This window comes from Cariama cristata, unplaced genomic scaffold (genome assembly GCF_000690535.1).
Source record: "Cariama cristata isolate BGI_N322 unplaced genomic scaffold, ASM69053v1 scaffold3296, whole genome shotgun sequence".
In the NCBI taxonomy this organism is placed as follows: domain Eukaryota; kingdom Metazoa; phylum Chordata; class Aves; order Cariamiformes; family Cariamidae; genus Cariama; species Cariama cristata.
This window is the reverse complement of record NW_009623634.1, coordinates 5,267-18,404: the sequence shown is the minus strand read 5'-3', so window position 1 is coordinate 18,404 and position 13,138 is coordinate 5,267. Positions and strand designations below refer to the sequence as shown.

Here is a 13,138-nt window from a genome sequence, read left to right as displayed (position 1 = left end):
CATTGTGGTTTAAGTTCTGTGTTAACAAGTTCTATTAATTAAAAGTAGGTGTTTGTTTTGTTTGTCTGGTGTCTGTTAATATTGAACTTTCAGTGCATACTGGGAGAGAGATTCTTTAAGGTGTTTTCACTCTCTCATCCTTTCTTAGAAGCAGAAGTTTCATGAAGAACAAGAGAATTTCCGGATGTTTGTCTGAGATGATAAAATTGCAACAAATTCAGAATATACAGACTTCCTATGTATCAGGTACTTTCTATATGGCAGAACACCTTTCATTTCATACTAAGAACTTGAAACTACTATGTGTATAAAACGCATACACTTCCAATAGTTGTTTAAAAAAAAAGGTGTGAGTTGGAAATCAAAATGAAAAATGTCTTGTTTATAATGTCAAGCTGTGAACAACAGGATTTTTTTTGTATTTTTGACTGTGCTTTCTTAGGGCAAAAACTTCCTGACCAGCACTTATGACCCTTAATTAAGAAATTTACCTAAAATGTTACTCTGCCTAACGATGTAGGTTAACTGGAGAAAGGTGATTGTTCATGTAACAAATTGCCAGGGGCTGAATCCTCATGTAATCATTCGGATACTTTGTTTGCTCAAGTTGTTCCTATTTATTCAACTACTGATGTTCCCCCAAGCTTCTTGTCACGCTTTATAAACTTTTTTTTCTGAAATACTAGATACTTCAGTCTTCCAAATATTTTTAAGCATTCTGTTATTTTTAGATTGGCTGGGTTTCATTATATTCTCTCTGTCTGTAGGTTTGACTGTTGAAACAGATGGATTCATGTTAAAAAATTTCACTATTGAATTTGTCTTTGTACTAACTGAATCTAGAAACTATTCAGAATGTTGTATACACATTTTTTCTGATTTGCTATCTTTAGTTGAACATTGCTGAAGAGATAATATAAAATAGTCATCACAAAGACACACTGAGTGCTCACTCCTATGAAGAGTTTATTGCATATGTTTTGCTTTTGCATCATACAGGTTCACAGAATAAGTCCAGCATATGCCCAAGCTTTTCTGAATCATTACTTCCTGGAATTTGCAAAGAATCTTTAAGTTCAGCTTTAGATTTACTGGAACGGAATCACGAAGGAGGAAAGAGCATAGCAGATAGTCTCCTAACTAATTTGTTTATCATTTTCTCTGGAGTGTCTGCCATTTCAAAAGCCTACGAACAGCAAGATGAAGAATGTCAAGAAAACTGTAAGTCTCATTTTCATAACAGTTTAAACATTACAAATGAATTGTCTTTCAGATGCGCAAGCATTCATATGTTTGCCTATCAGAAGAACTAACATTCCTACTTTCATTTGTAAAGGAGACTTTCTGATAGATCTCTGTCTCTTGCAGTTTTCTCTCTTGATCATGCTGCTCAGTCCTACAGCATCAGAATTATTTCTGCTTTTGACCAGCTCGTGGTTCTAACCAAGCTCTGGCTTAACAATGTCCAAAAGTGCCCTGGATCTATAAAAGCTGATGAAGAAATAAAACAGGAAGTAAAGAACTTAGGAGGTTATTTACAGTTACTATTGCAGGTAAAGTATGTTAAAGAATTCATCTGTGTGTAGAGAAGTTCTATGCATTAATACAATATTTACTACAGATTTGCTAAAAACACTTAAATGTCCAACGTATGCGATGACAAATGGACACGTCTAAGGAAGATGAACAGCAAAGGGTGCACTTTTGCTGGCTAAACTGGTACTTCCATGTGCTAGTTCAGAGTAATGCAGACCTTTATGTGCCCAGGCCCTGACAATAGAATAAGTTCATGCTACAGCTTTGTGAAGAGTAATTTTTTTTTTTTAACTGTAGTATAATGATACCATTCTTGTCTGTGGTTGCAAGGTGTGGTCTTTTAGCTGTGGTAGATAAGACGTTGGAAGTAGGAAGATGTAAAGCTGAAAATGCCTCAAGCTATTGTGCACTGCAAATTCTTGTATTATAGAAAGCATGCGCTCTTTGATGAGAGACACTTTTTAGCTTTAGTGAATGATATGCCTTTTTTTCCTCAGGGTTGTTCTTCAGATATATCCTCTATGGTAACAGAAGCATGGCGCAAAATAAACCAAACGGTAAAACGAACAATGAAATACATAGGGCACTTGGCAGTAGTCACAAGAACTGATATTTCATTTTCTGAAGAGAACAACATTCCTGCAACTAGTCTACAGGTGAAAAAATGTTTATTAGAAATAGCAGTTTTAATGTTGACATCACGTTTTCAGTAACTGTGCTCAGAAGCAAACTGTTACGTATAACAATTTGATCAACTGAATGAAGTATTTTCAGAGTTTATCTAATACTTCGTTTTTATGATGAAAATAGATGTCTGTTAATACCCTTGAAAATTTTTTTCCTTTAAAAAGACACACTTTAAATCTGTATAACTTCCACCTATAAAGAGAAAGAAATACTGTGCTTTTAGGTTTGTATCTGCATTGAGATTGTACAAGTCTACCTGTTTCACTGAAATTCAATACTTATTTCAGTAATCTGTGATTAAGTACCACATTGAATTTTCAGAAATCTGAAGAAAGGTAGGAAAAGGAGGTAAAAGTGCTGAGCCCATGTGGTCCAAGAGTGACATGTGACTGAACAGACCAGCACTGAACAGTTTGCTCAGAATTAAGTTTCTAGCCCACTGCAGATAATCTGTTTTAATTCAAGATCACATCAATTCCTTTAATGATTATGTTTTGAACCTTCTTCTTTTAAAAGGACTTTGTACTTGCTGTTTATGATGGAGTAGGCTCAGGGCTGGAGTTTCTCGTTGATACTGTACAGGAAAAAGCAAGAATGGTGCAGAAAGAAATCATGAAACGATATTCACAAAATGAGGTGAGATGAAAGTAAAATTAAAACCCAGTATTATATCTTAGAGGCACTTGATTGTGCCCTGCTATTGTTTCAGCAATTCTGTCTAGAAATTTTACAGTAGGAACACCGTTATGATTATTAGCAGAGGTTTGAGATGGGTGGTAAGTGGGAATATTGACTACAGTCTTGCAGAAATTTTTATGGTGTTTAGCCTTTCACCCATATGTAGACTGAACATTTAAGTGTATTTTATTTAGAACAGTTTCTCTGTGCATTGGAGAGCATTTTGTATAAAATTTCACAGTCTAACCATGGAAGAGAGGGAGAGTATGAAAACTGGCACAAAGAAGCAAGGGGACCTTTTATTCTGTATACTACTGTTAAGCTTGATTTGTAAAAAGATTGAGTATTTAGTATGTAGTAACACTTGATGATCCTCAAAGTTAATTGTTATTTTATATTGATAATGGTAGTCACCTCTACTGTTACTACACTCACTGTTATTGTCAGGAAGATTATTAGAAAGTTTGAAGATTTCATTTTGTCATATACTATTCTTACAGTCCTAGTCCCAAACAGCATGCTATCTAAATATTAAAATAGTTTAGTCTTATCTTTTAAGAGCTAGTCTTATGTGATTAATGCTTGGGGTACACTGAAGCACTTTCATGAATTGGGCACTTTATAGGGAAATTGGTTGACTAAAGTAGCTCTTTAATAGCACAGAAGTCAGAAACATCCTGCTTGATTTTCTCTCATTTGCTGAAGTCACAGCTGACCTTCAAATACTTTCCAGGTTGATAAGCGGCAGTGGTATTTTAATTTGAGCAACTTCTTTATAACACTTCATAGGAAAGTTACAACAGATTATTGATATTCTATTAATGAGTTGCTCTTGTAATAACAAAAGGGATTACATCAATGGGAAGATTTTATCTCTCATAGTAAGAGCTCAATTTAATTATTCATGTAACTTTAAGAAGACATATTCCTGCAACCTCATAATAAACAGATGTGTGCTTACTTTTGTTTCCCCTTTCCCATAGACAGCAGTTTAGCAGTTATATTTTATCAAACTGAATAGGTTTGGGTTTTTTTCAGTATGCTGAAGTCAGAATCTTCTGGGAGGGAGTTGCTCTTTCATGAAACAAACATACTATTATTGGTGTGTCTCCTGTATTTTGACACTTAAAAGACAAACAGACCTCATTACATGCTGAATTCAGTAATGGGTTGATTGTGGTTTTTTGCATGGAGGGGCTTTCTTAAGCAACAGCCTGTTATTTTGTACTTTTATTTTGCTTAGGTGACAAATTGTGAGGAAAATGATAGGGAGCTATGTAACATAGAGAATAAAGTATAAGGAATAAGCACCATAGTTAAAATATTTCTGTGACTGTATGAAAACTTCAGTAGGCAAGTTAGAGTGCCCCTTGGAAATATGCCACTTTCTTAGTGGGTGAGCCATTTTGACAGAAAATTCCTGTCTGAATTCCGAGGAAATGCTTTGGAAAGATTGAAATGCCCTTCAGCAAGTTGTACTAGGTGTATATGGTGCACATGCTTCCTTTCGTTTTTGGGATATATAGGCTTGTTCTGCCACTTTTCCTCTGAATAAATATGTTCTTGTACAGACAGCATGCAAGGCCAAAGGTGACAGTTAACCTGTGTCTGAGCAATCCTGTCTTCTGCCTCATGTGTTCTTTATTTTTGTTCTTTTTCTTCGAAGTTGAGAAATTTGCAGAACTCTGGCAAATAAAATCTCCTTAATGAGCTGGGATATATAAAATACTTATTTCTGAAGAATTTGTTACTACTGAAAAATTTGTAATACATGACCTGAGATAAAAGGTGCAAATCAGTTGGATAAACTTCTTGTCTCAAGGAAAGCAAAAATTTCTTTGTAGTCTGGTTTTCATTGTTGTCATTCTTAATCCTACAAATAATAATGAAACTGTGCAAAATCTTTTGTTTCTGTCTGCTTGCTTAGCTCCTGGATACTTCATGTTTCCAGCAAAAGGAATTCAGCAGTCTGCTTTCCAGATAATGCTGTTCACTTGCAGCAGATTCCCATGTATCTGCAGGATTCCTATATATTGTCGCTGGTGGAACTAATGTCAAGTTGGGGAGAGAACACCAAAGTATTAACTAAGAGATTACCTCTGCCACCTAGAATGGCAGCGATCCAAAAATTACAGGACAACCTTTCTTCAGCAAATACTTAAATTTGCTTACTAGATCCTCCTGTATTTAGGGGGTTATTTAAAACCTTGCAGATATAGTTGTCAACTGGTAGAAAACAACATTAATTTATTTGAAAAACTGCGTGTTATGTTGCAGAAAACATTACTTCTGCTTTTGAGTATTTTTTCTCATTAGTATGCCAGTGTTGTTATCCTTCTAAAATATTAATGTACTTTACTTTGTCTTGAATCAAATGTGCAATATAATTAAAAGTTTCTTTCTAGATTCAAAATCGAATAAAGGATAATGTTGTGGCATTAGCCAGATTCCTCGAAAATAACATCTCTTATTGCAGAAAGGTAAGAGAAGTGTTTCACAAAATGTGTGCTTTGAGTCTGGGGTTTAAATTTGAAAGATGCATTTAACAAAGAAGGGGAATTGAAACTACCTTCTGTGTATTTACAATTGCATGATAACACTTTCTGTCACAGTGGCATTCTTGTGATTGGAACACTAACTTTTCTGGCTACTGCATTTCCACTCAAAACTACTTGATTTTAATTTTACTTCCAGTATTTCTGGAGGTATTTGTCTTGTCTTCCTTCTATTGATGCTTACCATGAAAGAAAACAAAACAGGCTGTTTAAGTTGAAAGCCTCAAGTTCAGTAACACTGTTTATAACTACTGCAATACATTTTAGCTATAGTTACCGGTATTTTGAATTAAAACCCAGGATAGATGATTTAATCTATCTTCCAAGAGCCAAACCTCTTCTGGATTTTACAGTTCTATTTGCCTTTTCTTTTCCTGTCAACTTTCTGCGCTTCTTTTCAGAGCTATCTTATGTTTTGTGACTTGGTATCGCTTTCATTTTGTGTTTCAGCATTGGCCTGGCTTAGGTGACTGGCTCCATAATAGGCATCTTTAATAGTTAATATGCTGTCATATATTTGGTTCTCTTTAAATTACTCTTTATTAACACAGAAAGAAATAGAATGTCAATTACCAGAAGAAGAATTTCTGTATCAGGAAATAAAGAAAAGCACTAACATTGCTGTGAAATATTTGGAATTGGAGCAGTGCCTAGCTGAAGTCTGTCAAATCGTTTCTTCTACATTACAAGGTATTTAGCTGGGTTATGCCTTGTCTTGGTAGTAATCTGTGGACTACAGGAGACCCGTAAAGCAAGAAGGAGGGAGGGCTACTTGGTCTCTCTTTGCAAAATGCTGCATTTGATTCTTCATGCTTTTGTTTTTTATAGGGTCATACAGAAACACAAGCACTCTCAGGAGCTTTGCAGAAAAGATTTGTGTCATAGCTGGATATTTTAACAACTATTTCAGTTTGTTTGCCTTTTCTTCTGCAAACAATCCTATCCAGAAAATATCCATGCCTTTTATGAACTTGGATGAATTGGACTTTCTGGTTGATTCCCTTATTATGAATTTTGAACTTGAACAAGGACAGCCATCACTGAAATCTCAAGCTCTTTGTAATGAAATTACTGAGACTCGAGGAGGACAAGTTGAAACAGGTGAAGCTGAATTTTCGTGGAAAGGGAAGGGGATTCCAAAATGCACACACAAACTCCAGTCTTCGCCTCCGTTTCCTGCAGAGCTTTCATCTGGTAGGATACAGTGGGTATAAAATGCTATTATCAAGAAATTCAGGGAAACTTTCCCTTTACATGAAGGGAAAGCAACATATTGCAAAAACCTACAATTTTATTGCTAATATTATTAGTAAGTGCTATGAAAGTAAATGACATGATTATATGAGGATAAGTACCCTAAATTTCACAAGAAAAAATGGAATTTCTTAAGGGGCTGTTAAAGCTTAAAACATAATGCCTTTTGTTTTAATAAAAGTCTATTATTACCCAAGCCTATAAGAGATGTTTTTGGTTTTGTTTTGTTTTGTTTTTTTTTTTACTTACTGTGTTAAATTATTTATTGGAGATAATATGAATGGAGAAACTAAAAACTGTTGGGGAATAACTAGGAAATGCAGTAAATGCTTGGTAGGACATTCATATATCTTCATCTTAAACCTTTGACTTAAAACACTTGTGTAACAGTGGAAGGAGATTCCTTTGAAGGGCATTTGTAACATAAATGTTATGTTGCATACAGTTAGATAAGAAGATTGCATTCCTATCTTAGACACTTGAAAGGTAGATGATGTGGGTACCAATTTTTTTTTGTTAATTTTGCTTCATCTCTGCTGTATTATGATCTAGTAGTCCTACTGCAACTTCAAAGTGATTTTTATGCCTTTCATTTGTTTAAATGTCATTCAGAAAACTGGTCTATTTCTACTTCTGTAAATGTATTTTGTATTTGGCTGAAACTTTTAAAAACATAACTAGTTCTTCTGAATCGTGTACCTAAGCATGAGCATTGTAAAGAGTAAAACTAGATCATGTAACTGATCACCAATTTTTAGAACTTCAGGTGTAAATTCCTTGTCAGTTTTCTTCCGTATGCAGTTGTTTGAGACCTTCCTTTGTCACTGAGTACTGCTTCCTTGCTGAAAGTATTGTAGTATAAAAATCTGAAATACTAGTAAGAGGTGTTTTCTGTGGCTCTCAAGTGAAACAAAACAAAAGAAGACTTCTTTACCTATGTTTTTTTCCTCTCTTAAGACACTTACCTCATGAACTAATCTACACCTATTAATGTCAGAATACTCAATCTCTTCCAATTTCTGCTAACATATGTAATGGTGTTATGTCAAGCTCCCATTGCAAAATTACATTCAATTGTGTTACTGATGTTCCGCCTGCCCAGATGATTAATCATGTTTGTTTTTGCTCTTGTATTTAATGAGAAGCATTGCTCAGAAAACATATTTGGTTTTGCAGTTCTGTGTGGTGTTATGAGAATTTTTTTTGTTTGTTTTTTTTTTTCTTCCTAAAACTGAAAGACAAGTTCTTCACAAACTTGGAGCTCAAACTCAATTTCAGTTTTTACCCTTTCTGAAACTCAGGAGAAAGAAACCATGCAAGCAAATGGGTTTCAGATAAAGTTTTAACTGAGATATTGGATGGGCAACCTTAATCATATCATATTTAGCTTTTGCAAGATGAGTGAAAATGTTGCCAATAGCTCCCTGCTGCTAGTTTCTGTGGGGTTTGTTTTGTGTTGTTTTTTTTCCCCCTCCATGCTAACCAACCATGTCTAATCAGTCAACTAATCAGTCTTATCTTATTCACACTTTTAACACTATATTCACATTTTAGAGTAATATGTTAACAAAACTGACTTTTGCTAGTGTTTTCTTTAGCTTGGTGCCCTTGTTACAGTTATTGAAGTACTTCATTCTTAAGAGATATATGGTGACGATACATCATTGGAGTGAGCCTAGTGCTTTCATAACATACTGCATTAATACATCAACAAGCCTAGCTGAGGCTCCAGTAATCTATTGGTGTAATATACCATAAGGTAAGGTATATTTATAACTATAGGCTAGTCTATCTATAAACTATGAATGTCAGGGAATTGGGATTATAGCAGGCAGATTTTGGGATGGATTGATTTGAATGGTACGTTATTTTACTATTTCCAAGGAGGTTGAGGTAGGTGTGGATTAGGCTCAGGTCAGCAGAGGAATTGACATGGCTGAACACAGTATCCTCATCACCTGCTAGGTATAGCAGTGAAAAAGCAGACCCTAATATTGCTGAAATAAAGGGCTGTGCAGTACAGTCCAGATATTTTCACCGTCTTGCATTTTTGCAGATCTGACGGTAAAGTCTGGCTTTGGATAGCTTCTGGCAGATAGTGGTAATACACAGAAGGTTCTTCTTATGATAATACCTTTGGAGTTTCTTCTAAACCATGAACTAAAGCAGACACAAAACCAGTGCAATTTAAGTGGAGTTTTTACTTTAGGATGTCACAAAGTTAATTACTTTAGCAGGAATATATATTGGTGTTGTAAATTTCTCTGCTGAGGGAATTGAGATGGGAGTGGGATCACAACCAGTATTTCTTAAAACACTTTTTATTAATTAAATGTTAATAGAATTAAGATGTTTACTTCCATCAGATAACTGTTCATACAGTACATTCACTTACTCCTTCACACTTCACTTGCACCCACACATAAATATCACTTGTTGCTCCAATGTTGTAGCTATAACTGTGAGCTTCTGACTCTTGAAGTGGAGGCTCACGTTGGCTTACCTGTGAGACTCTGACGTGCTGTACCCCTCAGCATGCATGCTTTCTCTCTTTGGCTAATGTTCTGTAGTTACTATTTCTCCATCTGCAGCCATAGGTACTAATAGAGCTCACTCACACATGCTGGCAGAGATGGGACTTTTATAGCTTTGGCTGAAACTTCATTGCTATAGTAGCTGATGTCATGCTTCTGCTAAGAGCATTAAATTTGGTCTTGAAAGGTTTTCTCTGGGGTTCTTAAACCTACAATCTTCATCTTTGTGTTGCAGAAAGAAAAGTTGAGTGAATAGTCAGGAACATGCATGGGGGGAGTAGGAAAGGTTATGAAGAAATGTTTAGAGACTTGAATGGGATGTATTGTTTACTGAAGTTATGATGGCTTTGTTATATATATTGATGTAATCTAGCTTGTGGGTTGTTTGTGTTGGTTTTGTGTTTTGGGGTTGGTTTTTTTTGGTTGGTTGTTTCCTTTAATGTGCTCTCTTATTCCCTCAGGAAAACATTATTCAATCAGATTTCAGGTAAAAAGTACTTAGAACTTTATGTACTTGACCCATGGATTTTATTGACTACCATGAAAGAAAAAAAGGGGGGGGGCTTTGATTATAATTATAAAGTGGGGAGGTGGGGTATTCTTATTTCTGCACCATACTTTCATTTGGAAATATGAAACTAAGAAAAAATCTAACTAATGAAATAAATTCTGTCCATAACAGAAGTCACATAAGTTAATAAGAAGTATTTCTTCAGTTCAATACTTTATTTAAAAAATAGTACTACATAAAATACATAATGATTCTGAGAGTATTGATCTGCTACTTTACTGCTTTTTGCAACTCGGCCTCTAGTTTTATTTGTTTAATTGTAGGAAAATAAGATTAAAACTACACATTTTAACATCATCCAGCATTATACACAAGGTAAACTGCACAAAAATATCATGTAAACTGATTTTTGTTGTGGAAATTGGTAAAGCCATGGGAGTCAAACTAACTATGATTAGGCACTAAACTGTTCATTTTTATCCCTAACCAGGAATAAGAAACATCTTTATTTCAGGTAAGATAGTATTCCTAGGAAGAAGTGTATCTTCAGAATATGAATGCTGGATTACTTGAGAATCCTTCAAACAATACTTGCCCATCTTTATTGAGACATGTTGTATGTAAACGCACTTTTAGAAAAAAAGCAAATTCTAGCTATGCTTTTTTTTAAAGAACATGTGCCAGTGTTAGAAATCAAGGGTAAGCAAACTCTTCTAGCTTTCACTGACTCATAAGAATACTCTAGAAACAAGCCGCAGTTTAGATTTAATTTGATCCAGTAATGGCATCTGCAGGCAGAAGAGGAGACTACATCTGATTATGTCTGCAAATACAAACTATTATTTTTGGACAGGAAATTCCTTCTCATTCTTTGTATGATCTAACATACTGTGATTAGATAGATGAGTCCTGGTGCTTTTGTATGTTTTGCAACTCTTCTGATTTCATTGTAAACTGAGTGTTGGGTGTTTGTTTTTGTTTGGGTGTGGTTTTGGTTTTGGTGTGTGGTGTGGTTTTTTTTGTTGTTGTTTTGTGTGGGTTTTTTTTGTTTTGTTTTGGTTTTTAATATTATTATTTTAAGACAGCATTTTAATATTTTGTTTTGTTTTGGTTTTTAATATTATTTTAAGACAGCATTTTAATTCCCTTCCTAGCTTTTGGTAGGATCTGAGATTGTTTATGCATTTTCCCAAGGAAAGGCTATTTGCTTTTTTAAGTCCTAATACTTTTTTTCTGTAATAAAAAAATATTTGTCATATTTTCTTTATTTTCTGCTCTTTTTAGGACTTGGAATCAGTATATGTAACAAGATTTGGTTACTCTTGAATTTTTTTTTTTCCCCTGCTCTCTCTTTTGTTGGTTTGCTCCTATCTTAGTATGTTTATGCTCATGATAGTACTGTTTTCTAGAATAGGAGATGGTGTATATAATCTAATGAACATTCATATAATTTGATTGTTGCAGTGAAAACAGGACAAAACTGAGAAAGAGGTCTCTTGAGCTAACATTTCATCAACAGCAAGCACCATAGACCAACATAAAAAATTATTCAGGTATCTTTCAATCTGAGTTAATTTTTAATACCTCTATTAATTAAAGTAAGTCCAAGTAAATTGTAATCGGAAAGATTTAGGAAGAATTGAGGGGAAAGGAAGGAAAGTATCAGAAAAACACATGGTAATCATCTGTATTTAAAAAAAACACAAACAAAAAACCCCAAGCTGCCACCGCCCCCCCATATTCATATTCACATAGAGTTAAACTATACTCGATGTCTTCATGCAGATTCCTTAAGCCTATTGCAAGTGTTACTTGATTAATCTTTATGCAACTCTGGTAGCTTAATAACAAATACTTTGTTTATACTGGTATATGCTATTGTCTGAATAGTTCAATTTTCTTTCTTATATAGGTATGTGTATAGCATAGAGACAAACTTCAAAGGTTAAAAAAATCAAACAAATTAACTATGATTGCTTTGTGTTTTTTTACAATAGTTAAGTTTGTGGATTTGTTCAAATGTTATTTGTAGTGATTTAAATGCCAAACTACAAGTTTAAGTGCATTTTAACTGGTACAACACTGGTTTTGGTCTTGCAGCGTACCTAGCTATTTCTATTATATATTGGTATAAAACCTTCTTTTACTGAATTATGTTGACATGATATGTGTGTTAATTATCTGTGGTAGAAAATTACATCACACTAACACATTTCTACCTCTCCCCCTAGTGTGCAAACGACAGCATTGATAAAGAGATTGTTTATCTTGGAAAAATGAGAAACTACGTTACATATGGACACATTTGTACAAAATCTTGCACTCAAAGGTATACATGTAGCTAGCTAGATATGCATATACGTGTATAAGCATAGAAGGCACATTTGCTAAATAGAAATGGTGCAAGAACCAGTCATAGATACAAAATAAAACTTATTTCCCGAAGCTGAAGAGTAATTTTTACTACTTTGAGCTCCCAAAAAGGAAACAGGATGGCTAACGTTCTGTATGTATTTGCTGTGGTGATACTTTCCTTACACCTTTGCATCAGCTGGTTGTGTCAATGGGTTTGTCTGCCTTCTAAGAATTTGTTCAGGCCTTGGTATTGAGTTTTTGGAGATTTTTTTAATTTTTACTTTGAATATGTACATCCATTCATGTGAACACTTTTCCAGTTTTCTATTAAAGTCCACTGCTCTTTATTTTAACTGTACATTTCCTCCTCACCCCTAGTTCTGGGAACCTGTGGTGCCCTGTTTAGACTGTAAACTACCTGTACTAGAACACCTAGGTTTAATAACCACTGCAACGGCTCTTATCATAGTGCATTCCATCAAGTTTATTGTAGGCTAGAGGGAATTTGAGTGTGTTTATATAGCAAAGTAGTCATGTTCGCATTCTTCAGGCGTTTAAGATCACAAAATGCAGTTTTGGGATGGAATTCAGAATTGTATTCATGAAATGTAAAATATAAAAGTAATGATACAACATCTTTAAGAATTATGCTTTTCAGTATTTTTCATAGAATACTTTTGGTTGGAAGAGACCTTTAAACATCATCTAGTCCAACCTCCCATGTGATGAGCAGGGACATCTTCAACTAGATCAGGTTGCCTGTCCAACCTGACCTTGAATGTTTCCAGGGACGGGGCATCTACCACCTCTCTGGGCAACCTGTCCCAGTATTTCACCACCTTCATTGTAAAAAATGTCTTCCTTATGTCTAGTCTAAATGTACCCTCTTTTTCAGCTTAAAACCATTACCCCTTGTCCTGTTGCAACAGGCCCTACTAAAAAGTCTGTCCCTGTCTGTCTTATAGGCCCCCTTTAAGTACTGGAAGGCTGCTATAAGGTCTCCCCAGAGCCTTCTCTTGTCCAGGCTG

At 34.8% G+C, this 13,138-nt stretch overlaps 1 protein-coding gene across 1 annotated transcript in view; it reads left to right on the top strand.

Annotated features, from left to right (window-relative positions):
- The window catches only part of KIF14 (kinesin family member 14), a 28,694-nt gene extending 22,024 nt beyond the window's left edge, over positions 1–6,670 (top strand). Inside the window, exons 22-29 of the mRNA XM_009702805.1 lie at positions 149–246; positions 1,000–1,221; positions 1,369–1,553; positions 2,034–2,192; positions 2,740–2,859; positions 5,307–5,381; positions 6,008–6,146; positions 6,285–6,670. Coding sequence (XP_009701107.1) covers positions 149–246; positions 1,000–1,221; positions 1,369–1,553; positions 2,034–2,192; positions 2,740–2,859; positions 5,307–5,381; positions 6,008–6,146; positions 6,285–6,670 — 1,384 coding nt within the window. The remainder of the gene's footprint in view (positions 1–148; positions 247–999; positions 1,222–1,368; positions 1,554–2,033; positions 2,193–2,739; positions 2,860–5,306; positions 5,382–6,007; positions 6,147–6,284) is intronic.
- Positions 6,671–13,138: the final 6,468 nt, after the last annotated feature.